The 17238-nt window shown below is 42.6% G+C and overlaps 2 protein-coding genes and 1 long non-coding RNA gene across 5 annotated transcripts in view; 2 read left to right on the top strand and 1 right to left on the bottom strand.

Annotated features, from left to right (window-relative positions):
- The first annotated feature begins 109 nt into the window (after positions 1-109).
- On the top strand, positions 110-6653 carry LOC108625746 (uncharacterized). Of its 2 annotated transcripts, none has more exons than XM_018026003.2 (6): positions 110-323; positions 397-1090; positions 1235-1373; positions 1462-1580; positions 3639-3733; positions 5078-6653. In XM_018026003.2, exons 1-6 carry the CDS (start codon positions 313-315, stop codon positions 5949-5951), a joined length of 1932 nt encoding a protein of 643 aa, XP_017881492.1. In that variant the 5' UTR covers positions 110-312; the 3' UTR covers positions 5952-6653. The 2 variants fall into 2 exon arrangements, with proteins under 2 accessions (XP_017881492.1, XP_017881482.1); XM_018025993.2 differs by having other exon boundaries at positions 5075-6653.
- On the top strand, positions 5970-9673 carry LOC108625764 (uncharacterized). Of its 2 annotated transcripts, none has more exons than XM_018026038.2 (2): positions 5970-6057; positions 7997-9673. In XM_018026038.2, exons 1-2 carry the CDS (start codon positions 6044-6046, stop codon positions 8265-8267), a joined length of 285 nt encoding a protein of 94 aa, XP_017881527.1. In that variant the 5' UTR covers positions 5970-6043; the 3' UTR covers positions 8268-9673. The 2 variants fall into 2 exon arrangements, with proteins under 2 accessions (XP_017881527.1, XP_017881517.1); XM_018026028.2 differs by having other exon boundaries at positions 5972-6057; positions 7859-9673.
- Positions 9674-9763: 90 nt separating this feature from the next.
- The window catches only part of LOC108625775 (uncharacterized), an 11419-nt gene continuing 3944 nt past the window's right edge, over positions 9764-17238 (bottom strand). Inside the window, exons 2-3 of the long non-coding RNA XR_001916661.2 lie at positions 15170-15389; positions 9764-15100 (exon numbers count right to left, since the gene is read on the bottom strand). This is a non-coding gene — a long non-coding RNA (uncharacterized LOC108625775). The remainder of the gene's footprint in view (positions 15101-15169; positions 15390-17238) is intronic.

The following is a 17238-nucleotide window of genomic DNA, read 5'->3' as shown; positions in this document are numbered from 1 at the left end:
AAATAGTAGGGATTTACCCGACCAATCGGCCGTGAGTCGATAATGATAACGACTGAGGACAGATTCTGAATGAATCAAGCGCGGCTCGTACGCTCCTCGGGTTGTTTTACGTTCTACCGTCCGTATTGATGTACCGCCACTACTACGCTCGTGTTGTAACGCGATCCGTCGAGTTTGTGGAATTGTGAGACGCCAGTAACCGAGCGCACGCACCACGACCCGATACCTCTTCAGGTCTCCATGTCACGTACTTGGCGGATGTTATTCCACGACCACGACTAACCTCAGTCACGGTTCAGATCGTTCAGAAAAATGGACAAAAGGTAAGCTGCGAATTTCTGCATAACTCGTTTAATTCACTCACGATGTTTCACTTGATCATTGATAATCTTCTAGTACGCATGACACATCGAGGACAGGTTATCACGAAGATGTTCCTAATCATTCTAAGAAGAGCAAAAAACGTTCCAGCAAGAGGAGCAGTATGCTCGGACCTTGGATGAATAGTATGCAAAATAATCAAAATAACGACACCGTGCCTGGAATGGAGTATCAACATCTTTTGTGGCAGTCGAATGTTCAACAGAGTTTTGCTAACAACAGGCAGCGTCTTTTCGCTACTTCTTCCGACCCCAGCATGTGTGGCTATGGTCAAATGCCTGTTACGTATACCATGGAACCTGTTTCACTGCCAACTATGTACAGATTATATCAACCGATGCCATTTTCCGGTATAAGGACGGTTCATAATAGACCCAGGCGACATTGTAATCAAAATCACCCCATGAACCTGGGTACGAACTCGATGGGGAATGGATATACTAGTTTACAAGAGAATGGAATGGAATCTCCTGTGCCTATTAACTATCAGAACGGCGATTACGCTAGTTTGCCTCCGACTGCTAATAAAAACGATGGGATAAATGGGGACGAGCTGAATTGTGAACATAGGCGGTATTCTGATCCTGGCCTTGGGCCGGTGGATCCTCCGGTTCATGCTCAGAGCGAAGATTCTGATAGCGCTGATTCTGGCAGCTCTATTACCACGATTGGACGTAGCAACAAGCTAGTCTTGTCTCTCATCGAACAGGTGCGTTGAATACCTTGTGATTAAGATTGCTTCAGTATAAAAATCTTAAATAATGTCATATCTTAGGAGTTATAAAAAAATTACAAAATTCTGTCACTCCTTACTATTCTGTCACAACCTTAATCGTTGGTCTTACTGTTACAGATGACAGAACTGAAAAAGAGTAATAGCCAGTTGTTCAAAGAATTAAATGAGACGAAGTCTGAACTGGGCAGTATGAAAACGAAACTGTCACAGTGTAAATACGGCAGTTCTTCGGATTACCAACCGGGAATGTTGTCAGGTAAGCAACATAATGATCGTTTCGACTTCTATTCTACCGACAAATTTCAATTACAAGTATCTAATTGGAAATGTTTGTATGTTTCCAGATTTCATTCGTGAGATCAGGCAAGCCAATAAGACGTGCGAGGAAGGGCTCGTGTCAAAAGTGAAATCCATGATAGAGGAACAACTGAGTCAGAAGTCGTTAGAAATAAGCGACTTACATGTACGTATTTACTTTTACTTAAACCTATTTTGAAAGTTCTATCGGTGAATCACGCTACCGTTCAAAATATTGTCTCATTATAATAGTCGCGTGTCATGAAACTTTTATCGTAAGAGATTCTTTACATAAAAATTTCCGAAGCGATGCGATCTTCCGCGACGTATCGCGATATACACGAGTCCCGGAACTTTTGGCTCGTAAATCGTTTCGTAAAAAGTGAGTAGGAAAGACGGAATAAAAGCTTAGCGAATAGGAAACGTGGGAATGGAAAACAAAGCGGTCAGAGAGAGATGCCCTCTCGTACTGTTCTTCCTCGACCTTAGATAGACCGTTCCGAACGGCGCGACGCTTTCGGCATTTCCACGACGCGACGTGGTCATGGGCATACACTGTTTGCGTAGCATTCGTACGTTCTGTTTGATTAGGACAGCCAGGTGATCTTCGCTTTCTCCTCGCCTCGCTCTCCCTACTTTTTTCTTCCTATCCTTACAATTTCCCACCCTCGATTATCGTCTGCACGCGAATTTCCATCGATAAACTTCGCCTGCGCACGCTTCCGTACTCGCTTTCCTCGTTCCGTCATTTATACGAGTTTTTATACATTCTGCTCTTTAAATAAAACCTACCGGCTCGAACATATTTAGATGTATTCGTGTTTCATAAAGAAGTAATTTGGGAAAATTGTGTGTGTTGACAATTTCCTTTGCTTTGTTCTCGAGGAATTTCTCGGAGGGGTTGAACAAATATTTATTAGTCGTAAGACTCGTTTGCTTAATTCAATTCGTATCAGAATCTCTCGATTAATAGTCAGATAAAGAAATCTCTCACAGATACACGTTTAATTCGACTCGACCTAGTTTGCTAAGAAAAACAAATGAATAATTCGTCAATATCAGAGTTGCTGTTCCTATTCTGTTACGATAAACCCGAAAATGGACTTCGTTCCCTAATTCTAATTGATCTCCCCGCTCGGAGTCAGTTCAAAGCCCTCGATAAAACCGGACCGATACCGGAGAACCTAATGTAGACGTAATACGAAATATCCGTGACGCTTGGTAAAAATGATTAGGTTTCACACGAGGGTGCCAGCGTGCAGGGGGTGAGAGCATCGAGGAAAGTGTGCGAGGAAGAAAGAAAGGGAACGGTTGCCAGCTTGCTCTGCGCCGAGGCTTCGTGTCTTGGGGCGAACTGAGCGGAGGGACGAGGAAGGGCGAGGAACGAGGCACTTAGCGGCTGTCACGGCCTCTCCCTTGGCCTCCTCCTTCCTTTCCCTCTTTCCTCTTCAGCCTTCTCGAATTTCAACCATCCATTAGCTTCATCAGCCGATGCGATGGCCGCCCGCGCCATCGTATCGCCGCTCTCTCCTCTCCGCCAATCTCCGTAATTGAACCTACGGGACCCGCTTCCACTTTCGAGCATGTAAATTTCTGACTGCCATCGTCGTCTCGCGTTTTTAACGCGCTCGAAACGCGAGGTCCGAGTGCCCGTTCCGTCGCCCGTACCGACGAGCCACTCGTGTCCTTCGCGCGTCTCGCCGTTCCGATACTTATTAGTACACATACGAGAAAATTGAATTCTCGATCGAAACCTCGAGCTTGGTCGAACGACAGAAACTTATCAGTGTAGTAGTTAATCGAGTATTTTTTCATTTTATACAAGGGGTAGACTCCGGTTTTTCAATTCAAGATTTTTGTACGCCACAGAGGATTCTCAGAACATCTGAACTTTTAGCGAATGGAGAAAATTCACGATCTGTTTGTGAACGTATTTTTTCTCTCTCCTTAACTGCGCACTCGGAGAACCGTGCGAGCATAGAGCGGTGCGCGAGTCAGTAAAACGTTATCGCGCGAAAACGAGTTACTATGTAAATTGTTTGATTCCTTTTGAAACGAGCCGAGCCATCTTATCTGAGCGAGGCATTATAACCGTCTCCGTTATCTTTTATCTTTATCCTCGTTTTCTCTCCACGAGAGGAGGAGACCTCGTAGGAAACGTGTTGATAATCATCGTTCTTAATTATCAAATTCAATTACATTCGTTTGTTCATTTATTTTCCAGAATAAAATTACGAAGTTGCTGGGGGAGAAGGAGGAGAGCGACAGGCGGATCGGCAAGTTGGAAGAAGAATTGGCCACGCTGAAGCTCAACGCCAAGTGAGTACTCATTTCATTTCGTTTTACAACTTTTGCATGGCTGTTTAAACATTTCTTACCTACGATTTACGCTTCATACACTTACATCGTTTCACGTCGTGTAATATACACATCTCCCACGTTTACACATGGTTTCTCGCGTAGTAGGCACGAATACAGTTTACACGATTCTGTATATAACGTAAAATTCTGTACGATATCGTTGATACGATTCGTCGTGTGCAATTCGTGTTTCACGATGTGTGGTTGGCTTCACGTGCGATAAGTATGCGAGATACCGTCACCGTTGCGTTTTGCCTATACGTACATTTACGAGCACAGACGCGATTTAACTTCATTTCGTATTCGACGACGCCAAGTCGTTGCAGTCACTATCTAACAATAAGTGTGAACGAAGGCAAACTGATGTACAGCGACTCATAGCCAAAATTGTACATATAACAATACGTTTTGTATCATGAAAAGTTTAAGAATCTTCTGGAGGAAGAAATAGGAGCATATATTGATTTATTTCTTAATACATGGGTTGAACAATTTACTAGTATGAAGTAATTTTTATCAATGGAATTAAGTAGCTGATAAAAGTAGTGGACGCTTGGCTGTATAAATCGAACAGTTGATAGAATATACACGGTGGTCCTTTTAAGTCAGGCCATCGAAATATCTCTGAGGTTCAGATCAGACAAATTCGTATAGGCAAAGTGCAACGTATTGGAATATATTTTTATAGACATCTCGAAAACCATAAATCCTTGGCAATTAGAACAAATCCTATTCTAGACACGAGCGTCAACTCGTTGTTCCAAGTACTGAAGTGTTTTACGAATTCTCTTCCTTCCACGAAGAAATTGATCGTATCATTAATTAGACGCATTATAATTATAATATTCTCTTCATCGTTGCTCTACTCTTCTGTTCTTCTTTCCTTCGTTTCTCGTTCTTCTACATTTCGTACGATTCATCCTTGCTTTTAACGATCCTAGATAGAAAATCGATTTCGCTTTCGGTTTGAACGATATTGGATTTATTATTTTAATACCATTTATCGATGGATTTAAAAAACTGCATTATAAATTAGTAAAACCAATTGGGATGAAATTTAGCAAATGCCTTGCGAAATCTTTTAACGCCGATTCGACGCAACTGGGCAATTAATCACTTCATACTTCGCCTCCCTCTCGAAATCCTTTCTACACTTTACACGCTACGGACCAGCATGCCGACGTTCATCCACTTGTAATCGTTTAAACGATAGAAAAAAAAACAATAATCGGGAATGCATCGTTCGAACATCGACGCTGTATATAATAAACTGGTGGAACTTGTGTGTTGATTGGCAAGTAGCAACGAAGGCCGCGAGATCGCCGCGTTCGAGGAAGAGACGTTGGCGCTGCGACGGGAGCTGCAGGAGGCCCGGGCGTCCAAGTGCCTCGCCGAGGGCCACGCCGGAAAGTGCGTAAACGCAAGATCAGTCACGCCTGTCGCTAATTTCGATGCTACGCAACCCTACGTAACCAGCACCCCCGTGCGTACCGCTCTTTCCGATACCCAGAGCCTGATCCCCGCGTCCTCCTCATCGTCCCAGCGACGTTTCTCCTCTTCGTTACATTCCCTGAACGCGGAGCTAGCTCACCACTTAGCCACGGACGAGGCTGCTCGTCAAAACGCTGATCGCAGCGGCTTCGACAAAGAACAGAGAACCACCGACAGCCTCGATTTTCGAGACGCCGACTGGCGAGAAGATTCTACCATCAATGGCCCCGAAGCTGAAACGGAAGGTCTCGATCGACGCGAGGAAACTAATATCGGAGATATTAAGAGAGACGGAGAAACCGGGGACGTGGAAACGAACACGAATCCCGTTACGGAGAAGAAGCCTTTGTCGCGTGTTAATCGCCCGAGGGTCGGTTTGAAGAAACCGAGAAAGAAGAAGGGAAATTTGCAGACGAAGAGGTCAGCGTTCAGCGAGGAGCTGGTGGCTACGGAGAGGAACAACGAGACGGACGTCCGGAGAACGGTGAGCGAGGACGAAGATCGGAGTCGCGTCGTTGACGAAGTCGACGACGAAACGAGACGAGCCACCATCACCGAGATTCCTGAAGTGGCCGTGGTCGGTGGTGGCTCCTTCGTGCCGAAAGATCTCTGCTCGACGGGAATCCTGACCTCCAGAGTCCTGACAGCACCTTCACGCGCGACCTACACCACCGCCTACATTTAGGCTATGTACGCGCGGGGCCCCAAACGCGAACCACCGACCGTCGTTGAGCAAGGGGGGCTTCAAGGGCTTGCTAGAGGCTACTACTATGTACAATGTCGAATAGCACGTAGGTCTATCGTTGATCCACTCCTCTTCTCTCTGTACTATATTTTTTCGTTTCCATCTTTCCTCATCGTCGATCGAACGATCTTCGGGATTTTATTATTTTATCATCGCATTCTGGTGAGCTGTCCTGGTTCTAAGATCGTTCGAAAATTTCTACAGTACGAGAAGAGTTTCTGGTTTTTACGAATCTCTGAAATCGCCTATTTATCTGTACATATCGAAGAACTCTTCTTCTACTCGTTTCAGACACTTGTACAGTTCTTCACAGAGGAATCGAGAGAAACTGATGTATTCCCGTTATTAACGATTCACGATTAACAGATTCGTGGAGAGCTTACGATATTTTTGACGATTTTCGGCTTCTCTCGGTTTCGCGTTATTATAATCAATGTATCGTAATTAATCGTACGATAAACGTGTGTACATGCATTTATTTAATAGTGTAAATTACGTCCGCATCGGCATGGCTTTCCAGCTTTTGTAGCTTGTTGTCCGATTCCCATACGTTTTTATTCCACGTTCGATGTACATTATTTAAAAAGCTGTTTTAATCAAAACGTGTAAATCATTTAATAATACGGACCGTTTCAAATTTTACATTTCCTTTATTTTTGTTGAAGCACCTACACTTTTGTAGGTGATGATTTTTATGCTTAATTACTTTTTCGCTTTATTATTATAAGTGACATTTTTTAAATTAATGTGCTTTTTGCCATGAAATGTAATGAATTAAAATCGACTGACTAGTAATACTAAGGCTGCGATATATTTTTCAACCCGCTGGATTTGTTAAGGATGTATAGGCTATATACTTAAACAATGCTAGCATGTTGAATTTGTTATTATAGTCTCCCATAACTATTAAAAAAATAGGTAATAGTATCACCTACAACTTTTCTGTAAAGCATTTTTCGATATTTGAGCAAAAAAAAATTTTTCATTTTTTCGAAATTTTTCCAAGGGGTACCCCTTCAGATTTCGCGAAATTTTCGTTTTTTGCCCATAACTCCCGAACGGNTATTAGCATTGTTCTTCCAACGTCTGATTTCTTTTCAATTATAGCAAATGCGTTTTTCTAAAGTACATAAACTATTGGGATTGACTGTATAGCCAATACATCCTTAAAAAGTCTCGTATAATATACTCTCTCGGTCTCTGTTTCGCTGCACACCGAAATGGTTGCACGGGCGATTTAATAAGCGATCGAACGTATTATATTTAATTTAATGTTGCCGTGTTTGCATGGACGCGCGCGTACACGCAAAATTAATATTTTCTTTTTTCTACAATTCCGACGGCAAACAGTCGGTGTAGAATTGCCGTCAACAATGGCAAACAACAAATTAATTCGTTGTGCAAACGGTTGCCGGCCTGTTTGTCGCCGGCAAACGTGTTTAACGCCATTGACGATGAAAAAATCTGTTGCGGTCGAAAGGAACTCGCTAATACGTTAAGGGGTTACGTGCGCGTCTCTTAGCTAGCGATTTAGACAATTTCTTGTATGTTCATTGATAAATTCGAGTCGTAGCGTTTAACACAAAGAGTTTAGAAAAGTATTCTTGAATATCTATAGAATTTTTGAAAATTTGATTTTCTTGGAATCGGCAACCGAGGTTTAAAGAACGATTTGTAAAATCTAAGAAAAGGAACGTTATTCGAAAGTGCAGTTTGTCGCATGAAACGCATCCCACATCCTCGTGCATCTCCCAGAATGCGTCAGAAACAATATCCTGCGAGAACGGCATTGGGAGCACCGCTAGCGACGGGGTTTTGGTCGTGTGTATTCTTTTCTGTTCTTCTAGCTGGCAGCATGGCTTTCAGCAGTCTCTCCTGTTGCTTTTGCCGCTTCTAAAGAGAGCGTTGCAGAGGTTTGCTTGGGTCGAGCGAGCGTATAAGCGCGAGAGAACGCATTTAACGCGAATTGACTCGTCGTTTGTCAGACTGGACAAGCTGCTGGACGTTCCGCGCGATAAGACGATCGGTGCCGCCGGCCAGGGAACCGCTTCCCCGGGATCGATAAATCCGAAACGCGCAAGGAACGCTTCTTCGTCCGATGACGAGGACCAAACGGAAGAACGCCAGGGGGATGTACGTCAGGGTGAGGAAGAGGATGGCGGTAACGTCAACGATGACGAGGGGATCCTACCGCGCAGGGTTCCCGAATGGTTCTCGAACGGTATCAAAATGTCAGGACCGGTGACCGATCTTTAAGACAGAGGATGCTCGAAATTCTTTATTGGAAAAACTCGAAACATTTGAAGTGGTTTTGAAAAACTGGATGTATGTGATTAGAAACGAAACGGTGAGATACTTAATTCTAGGAAGACGTTCGTATTTCACGATTTTTCCTCCGGACTACTCTTCATGTTTCCCATATTTTGTATTTGACATTGTTTTATTTAAAAAAGAATTAAGGTAATACGTAGCAATAGATGGTATTGCAGGAAGTTTGAAGAGTATTCGAGAATAGTTTGATATACATGTAGAGAAAAATTCGATAATATGAAATTCAACTTAGATCGAACTTATCGAACTTATCGAACAATTAGGTGATGATTCGTAAAATGATCGTTTTCGTATATCTTTACAGTCCTTACGTGAAACGTAAGAAAATTGGGAATATCGAAATTCACGTAGCATAGATTTCTGTTACGGTATTTCTTGAACAGGGTTGTTGCTCTTTCAATAATAATTAAATAACATTGTACATACGATTAACATTGAAAATTAATTGGAGCTGTTTCAACTCTCTCATATTTTATTGTGTCATAAACTCCAGTAGAAGTGTACACTATACTTTAGAGTTCTGTAAGGGTACAGGGATAATCTCGTGATAAAGAAAATACTAATTCGCAGCCTCTGATCTGCGATGGTCCATTCGTCTTTTCCTTTTCTCGTTAATCCGTCTTATGTACCTGGCCAATTTCATCGTTTTTGTTTTTTTATAGAAATGTTGTATGACCGAGGAACAGAGTGGCTTTATGGTTCGGGCATTGTGTAACCATAATACGACTCAACATGAATTTTGTGCCTGAGATTAGGGTATGCAGTTACGATAGGGTTATCGATATTTATCCGAAAAAATTTTTATTTCATTGAAAAGTTTGCTTTTGTAGCCAGGAGAACATTCTTTCAATATTAATCATTAATCATGGATATTTAATGAATAAAATGATGTTTAATCACTCATAATGAATGAAATAATCATAAAATAAATCCAGGCATAAGGAACGATTTTTTTTGTACAATTGTGTAATCGTTCGATCGTCAAATCTCCAAGTGCCATTAAGATCACGCCGAACGCTCAGGTTGTCATCAAGCATCTTTTCTATGGAAACAATCTAACGGAAATAACTTCGCACGAAAAGTGTCCTTTTTACCGAATGCCCCCGAATTAATAAGCTAAGTTAACAATAGCCCATAAGGTAGCTTAAACTTCTCCGTGTTACGAATTAACGAATTCGCATATGTAAGGCAATTAGCTTAGGGCTTAGACTATTGGTACGCAGAGATGTAATTAGTATCGATACATATTTTCGAACAATTATTTTAACAAATATGTATGTACACCTATATTCTTGAAACTTTAATAAAGCGAACTATACACGGTATGTAAACGACATGTGCAGCCAATTTAATAAAAGACATTTCAACGAAATGGGAATTATTAGATACGTAAATAAAATACGTTTAATGAAACGAATCGAGTTTTGGGAGAAGCAGACTCGGTTTCGCACGGGACCACCGATAGGGTGGAGAATTTTTCCATCGAATTCTGACTATGTTTTCCTATCGTCGCCTGTGTACAGTCGCTCCAAGTGTTGTGATTAGCGGAACGCGAAAAATGTTATTCTTGCGTAGGGCTGTTTGTCTTCGCTGGCACAGCGTTCTACGGCCTGAAACGGTAAAAGGCTCGATACCTACGTATATGGATACCGTCGATGATACCAAAACATTGTTTCTGGTTTAGCCAGAAATCGAGAAACGTATCACGCGGAATGCTCGATTCCTCCTCATTACAGATTAAACGACGTATCACGTATAATAGTTTTAATATTTTATTATCCAATGTGTTCTTGTATTGTACACAGTTTACTTTGGGTGTACTTGTTTGCCTTATAAATGGATAAAAATCCGTAGTGCAGTTCTCACATGTATCGGTGTCATCCGCGAGAGTGGTCTTCGTGTTAGCAATCCTGTGCCTGGCCACACAATCGTAAAAACAGTTTTCCTCTTTTTATTGCCAGCCTCCGCGTTGCATCATCGCCTGTGGCAGAACTTGAAAGAAAAATCTGCAGCTCTCGTTGTTTTTGTTTCCCTCAAAGGGTCGGCGGGGTGCTAAAGCATCACTGTCGTAAATCGATTATAGTTTTACGACGGGATTTTCTATTTCCGTTCGGGGTGCAGCGTCGACGGACTCGTCGCTACCTGACGCGCCAGGTACCGATGTTTTATTATGCGGAACCGTCGGTACGTATCTCTTATTGCAGCGATTATCCGTCCATATGTTCGAGATCAGCGGGCGTTGTTTTCGACGTTTACCATAGGTATCGTAGGCTAATTTTACTCAAGGGCACTCCCACGGAAGCAAATAATCCCGGAGTACAGTCTTGATCGATAATACGTCGCCAACGTGCCGTTGTGCACGGTCCAAGCCAGAGCTAGAAACGATTACAAAAGGACAGACCCGAAGAAGGGTCCTGGATTTGTAGTTTTATTACCGCCATTTTCCTTTCAATCTCGAAGACGATGGAACGGATGATCATATTTGTACAAGTTGTTTAATTGTTGACGTGACGTACAATTGTAAGTGGTTGTAATTTATGTGTATTCATACCTTTTTGTTTTCGGATGACTTACCTAAGAAAATGGTGCAGAGATTTATTACTTTCGCCTGAACTGTGAAAAATGTGACTCCTATTGTACAGTCTTTAAAAACCTGCCGAAATAAACAGGTCATAGTATAATTCAATTAGTTCGATTAATTGAACATATTCAAAGATAGCTGACATATTCGATTCATTTAGTAATTGATTCGAACGAGCGTCGAAGTAGTTTAATTAAAGCAAAATTGCGAAGCGAGCGGAAGGAGTATGATGATGTTCCTAACACGTTAAGAAAACAGGTCTATACCAGTACAAACATCGATCCAAAGCCTGTGCTCTATACATACGTATGTACGTACGTCCCAGTAAACGTTTCTTTATAAATATTTGATCGCTAATACCGAACATATTTAACGTTTCATCTTCGTTAGTTTCGCATCGTTGAGCTTTTATTTCCCCGTGCCGTGTCTTTAATCGATCGACTTGTATATTATGAATTTTCATGTTCGTTTCGCTCCAACTGATTCTCCAGGGATAACATCTACATAAAAATATACCTAAACCGGAAGTTGTGTATTCAAAACGCGAAATGTCAAAATTAATAGATGAACATGAACTTATATTTTTTTATCCCTGTTTCCGATTTAGATTCACTGTTTCGCGGCTAATCAGAAATCATAACTGAAGTGTCCAGTCACTCTCTGTAGAGTGACCAGCTAGAATGTGCGATTTCTTCGATTCGATTTTCTCTGTATAGTTGGAACAATAATTAGCGTTGACTAGGCTTCATTCACTGTTATTCTGTTAACGGGCGAGAATTGGCAGGGACAACGAGAGGGTAATTAAAATCGCGACAAATATAATAAAGTTTTTGTTGCAACGAACGAGGGAAGATTTTCCTCGATATTTTCCAGCGAGGAAGAAGAGGATCCTCTATCATCGCGCGGTGCGCGCGTACGTATAAAGTATAAAAGCAGCACGCTCCGGAATCGATTGTACAAACAAGACCGAGCGGGGTGGTTGTATGCGCACCCTCAGCCCCTCTCGGCTACCGATCTTTCGTTAAATTTCCGTTTCATCGTTTCCGTGCAAACGTTCCCCGCGAAAGGTAACAGTTTTTAGCAAGGCCATCGGACCGACCCGAAAAACGTTTGATTTTCATCGTTCCGTTTGTCCCCCTGGCTCGTCGCAGCTACTTCCACCGGCTGCTCGAAAACACATTTCCATTTAATTGGTGAAAAATAGACACGTTCATCGCGCGTCCCTTCTCTTAAAAACAGTTCCACGTGTCCCTCGACGCGGATTCTATCAGCAACAAAGTTTCACGTTAATTATGTATAGAAAATCTTTTTATTTACTCTTCTATCCATTTTCCGATACTTATTACTTTAACGAAAACGATGTATGAGTAATCGTAGACGACACAGAACAGTCGATTCTCGGGTTCGAGCTATGCTTCCGTTAATCGTGTATAATTAACGAAGGGTGTAACGCGAAAGAAGCGTAGCGATCGATGGGCGAGGGAGGGTGCAGGTGTTGCCCGATCAAACGCCGCGGATTGCCGGCGATTTCTCGACTGCCAGTCAATTTTAATAATATCAGCCCCTTGTGCACGCCGGGGCACCTACGCCTACGTTCCGTCAGCCCGATGACTCGCACGATTTTCCAACGGTTTTCAATTATCCGCGGTACTGTACTCCCACGGGCCGCTGCCCCCGCGAAAATATCGATCCCACTCCGTTCTGCTCTCGATTGCGTGGCCGCCGGACGTGGGTGGAACGTGGAATCACGTTACAAAGGCGGTAGCTTCGACGATAATCGTCCGATGCGCTTTTCGTAAAGCTGCGTATAATGAAACGTGTGATAATAGCGATAGGCGATCACAGAAGTTCGAGCGCCTCGAGTTTACTAGACAGTTCTCCCAATTTAGTGACTAACGAGACGTAGAACTTCGGTGTCAAATAAGATAGTGCTAGTAGGAAAACAGCAGGATTTCTGTCCGTATCCTGGTGACTAATTGATCACCCAGTCCGGCGAAGAATACGTAAAAACGTTCGTTACCCTCGGAAGGTTGCGATATCGGCCGAGACCTTTGATACGCTTTTGACTCACTCACGATTTACGGCCTTCTTCCCTATTCTTCAGGGACCGTTCCATAGTTTATCAATGACTCGTGTTTTGTGTTACGATGTTTTCCTATGGTGTTTTTGTGAATTCTGTTCCATGATGACTCACGGGGTTGCGATTTCGCGAGAATAATCGTCTGCTTTGTTAGAGATATGACAGAAATGTTAGAGATATGACAGAAAACAGCGTCATTACGTCGTTTCGTATCGCTGTTACGTATCAGTTGCATCTTGTCAATATTTATTTTTGTCATCGCCGTGTCATTTAAGATTGTCAACTTTTTTGGAGAAAATATGTTCATTGTTCGTAAAGTCTCTGTGTTTTTCAATTACATATTGACATTTTATTTTATCCTGGAGTCTAGCCTCCTAAGTTGAAAATCAAATTCGTTATAACGTCTTGTATAATCGTTTTTGTCATTTCGTCGATTGAGATAATTACGAACGGTTCTTCTGAGGCACTTGCTTAAGCTCGATGCACGTCGATCCGAGACGTCGCAGAAACTCAGAAAAATTCTATTCGTAATACACGACCGATCCGTGGTTCCCAGATTTTCGAACGATCTTAAATCTTATTGTCAGTTCGTGACTTCGTAAGTCGTTGTCATAACATTTGCATGAGGCGCACTAAGCACCGTCATAATCGGGACAAAACCAATTTTCCTGATCCGGAAGAACCCTAGTCCCTCTTGAACCGCAAGTTTACAAGGCACCATCATCGCTGTTTGCCGTTTTAAAAATGCACATCTATGTATTAACACTTGAACGGTCTCTACGGGATGCAATTACCTAAATTACAGTTGTCACTCACAAATAGTATTAAACGAATAGTGCTGTATAAATTAGGATGAAAAACTTGCGTTTCTTTTTCGTACGAAACCAAATTGTTTAATAATGAAAAGAGATGAGAAACTCGGCAGCTCGCCTAATCACGCCGGAATTCCAGTCTATTATTTTTAGCTGTGCCGATCGGGAAGGGGGTGGCTGGATCCTCGTGGATAGACCGACGGTCCATTCCGGGGGTTACAAATCTGGGAAAACCCTGACGAGGCACGCACAGCACGTGACTCCTTCGGGGACCTCGGTCTGCGTCGCCTCGAGCACGATAAAGCACACGCGGTGTATCGTTTTTTAAGTGACTCAATTTCGTCCTGCATCCACTTACGTCCATCCCTCTGTTTTCATCCCCGTGTAATTTCGTTGCGGGGATCGTGCGCCGGGGGCGAGGCTCACGCTCGATCACGATACTTCTCGCCTCGCGTTTTGTGGGAACCGATAATGAGTGCTGCAGATTTTCATACTAATTCATATGCCCATTCGTTGTCCCAAAAATGGAGTTTTCTTATTTAACAAGCACTTATACATTTTCAATATTTATTCAGGTTACATCTCTTTTATGTAATGTTGCATTTTCTTGCCTCGTCGAATCGCAGCTCACGTCGTTTGTTTGTCATCGCGGCAAATCGGTAAATATTTGCGAGTAATAACCGAGTCGCTGACAGGATCAATAGAGCACAATTGCTCGACGACGATGTCTGCCAGGCCAGACCCCGCGAATCGTTTGCGCAAACTTTTTAACCGGTAAACGGTGTGTTCGATACTGTACACCGCGCGGAACCCTCCCACGATTTGTCTTTGTACTCTGAGGGAACTCCAAGTAAGTCCGATAAATAATGTTAAGGACGTTCGATAGAGCAGCTGCTTTAGAGCCGTTTCAAGACTCGAGAATATTTGCAATTTTTCTACTTCCGAGAAGACTAGTGATTTTAGAATGAGGTTCGATAAACAGGAATTAAAAGCTGAAGGATTGTAAAATTAATATTAAAGGAATTAAACTGAAGGATTGTAAAATCATTATTTAAATTAATATTTAGATTTTAATTCGATTTAACAGATGCATATATGAGTTTCACAATTTAAGAGTGTATGCGTTGAAGGGGTAATCTTGTAACACAGTTTGCTGTCAGCTTAGTTCAAATGCAAGCCTTTGTCTATTGTATTTAGAGGAACGTGTTGGTTCGAGTTTACTCATCGTTCAACTGTTCCTCCTTCATAAATACTTACGCATCCACCCAGCGTATCTCCTTTTTGCCTGAAATACAATAATAAAATATTCAGTCGGTTTCACCCGAATTTATGCCGTGGCACGCGAGGTACTTACGTATGCCCGTCGTTAACGCGCGCCCATGATTCGCGTCTTCGTTATTTTTTCATCGCCCTGGCCCGTGTACGTACAAAAGGCGGTCGGTGTTTTTCGGACGTGACCCGGCCGTGGATGCACCTGATTTTCCAGGCCCCGCGAAACTTTGACTTCTCGACGGCTACGCCAGTTTGTTGTTTCGTAGAGCCTTGGAACAACAAACCCCTCTCGGCCACTCGGCCTGAAATCGCGTGACAGGTATTTAGAGTGGCGGTGCGCGCTTTCCTCTCGCCGAGATGTTTTTCTAGGCCGAGCCGAAAAATAAGGAATCTGGGTCTCTCGAGGAGTCGGCGATCTTCACTCAGAATCCTTCACCCGTTTCGTTAAGCGAAAGTAAAAATCCTTCCCATATTTTTGTTTTCGTAAATACGTAATAAATTAAAAAGGAGTATAAGATGTGGTTAGAAAGATTAGATCGCGTTGTTTGTATAATACGACGTACGTCCTTTATTTAGGAGAGTCTTTTATCTCAATGCTTTATCCTTTTATTAATTTTTTTAGACGTACTGTACTTGTAATACGTATCTATCATTTGTATGAAAATGGGTTCTAGTATGTGAATGGAATAAATAAATAAAATGCCTTTTATCTTTTATTCTGTGAGTCGAGATAATAAATTAAATGCAGCATTTCTGTACAGAAGTAATAGCTTTATGCTACGAATTTTCTAAAGCGTCTATCTATTTCCCTTTTCGGAACGAACGTTCATCGTTCGCCCCGGCGTGTGCCAACGAGCTATCAACGGCGTTAATAATGTAAGAAAAGGTAGCGGACCACCCACGTGGTCCAGGGGCCCAGGTAGCCCTTCTTCGGGACCTGCGTCGAGTTTCTCCAGCTGTCTACTCTCGTGTCATTCCTCTCTCCTTCTCGTAAAAATGACAAAACACTTTTATCGAGTCGTGGCCCTCGTACAGTTTCGGTCGTTCAAATCAAGTCGAACGCTTGGTTGATGAACTCCGACGAGGAATCGTCGAAAACGAACGATGTTAGTCATCCGTCATTTGGACATAATTTAGTCCATACGTTTTATGGAAAAGAGAATGACGGGACAAATCACGGAGATGAACTCGTGGTGAATCAGTGGCGAACGGACAATTCAGTTTTAATTCATAATTTTTGAGTCGCGCGAATTTAACTCATCGACTTTTTCATTCCGCGTTCGAAATTAATTCACGTTGAAACGTCCCCGCGTTTAACGAGCGTATTTTATTTAAGTAATGAACGTTCGGGCGTCATACCAGCTCTTTTTTTATCGCGGGCAAATAAGTTGTTAAAATTGCGGATTTTAATAAAGCCTTGCGCTGTGCGCGAGGTACGACCTCTTGAAAATGGGACGCCGGTAACCGATTGCAACACCTGTTTCTTTGCATTTATTAAGTAGCTAAACTATGTCAGTGTTTTCTGTTATTTTTATTATTTGTAATTATGTATTCAGTACTTTGTCCCAGTGTGTCATCCATTGATAAATGAATACTCTCTTCATTGAAAAAATGTTGAAATGATGGAAGCACGTTTATCTAATGTTGTTTTAAGATCGAGAAATAATAATTGTATGGAGGGTGCGAGGAAAAACTTATTCGACTCGACGATCGAGGCGTTGAATCGCCTAGAGAGGAAAGAATCGATCGGGTTCGCGATATGGCGTAATCTAGGTCAAACAGTAAATGTATAATCGTTATTTAATAGTAGATGGAGAATCGCCGATTGGGACTAATCGAAACGAATGGCACTCGATCGCGCACTTGTGCCGCGGCTCGGTGGCGGGAGTCTAACGAGCGGTGGAAGGCAGATCGGCGAGAAAGAGCGGAGGGGGAGTGATTTGTTGTAACGAAGAACGCCGCGCACGCTTGGCACAATGTAGCCACTTGTTTACAGGGACAATATTTTCATTCCGCAAACAATTGATGGCTCGATAAAGACTCGGCGCGGCGGCGTACAGGTGGGTGCTCGGATCTAACGTTGTAACGCGGTCGCCCGTTCGTGAATGCGCTTCGCTCTCCCTCGTCTCTCTCTCTCTCTCTCTCTATATA

The sequence above is a fragment of the Ceratina calcarata genome, unplaced genomic scaffold (genome assembly GCF_001652005.2).
Source record: "Ceratina calcarata isolate Rehan_Ccalc_2016 unplaced genomic scaffold, ASM165200v1 scaffold12, whole genome shotgun sequence".
Classification (NCBI taxonomy): Eukaryota; Metazoa; Arthropoda; class Insecta; order Hymenoptera; family Apidae; genus Ceratina; species Ceratina calcarata.
The sequence above is the reverse complement of the archived record's forward strand: the minus strand, read 5'-3'. Positions and strand labels throughout refer to the sequence as shown.

Excerpts from the sequence above, each read along its gene's own strand:
- LOC108625746 (XM_018025993.2), top strand. Across the intron at positions 1,091-1,234 it reads TCTTGTCTCTCATCGAACAG|ATGACAGAACTGAAAAAGAG; the intron begins GTGCGTTGAATA and ends TTACTGTTACAG. Across the intron at positions 3,734-5,074 it reads ACGCTGAAGCTCAACGCCAA|TAGCAACGAAGGCCGCGAGA; the intron begins GTGAGTACTCAT and ends TTGATTGGCAAG.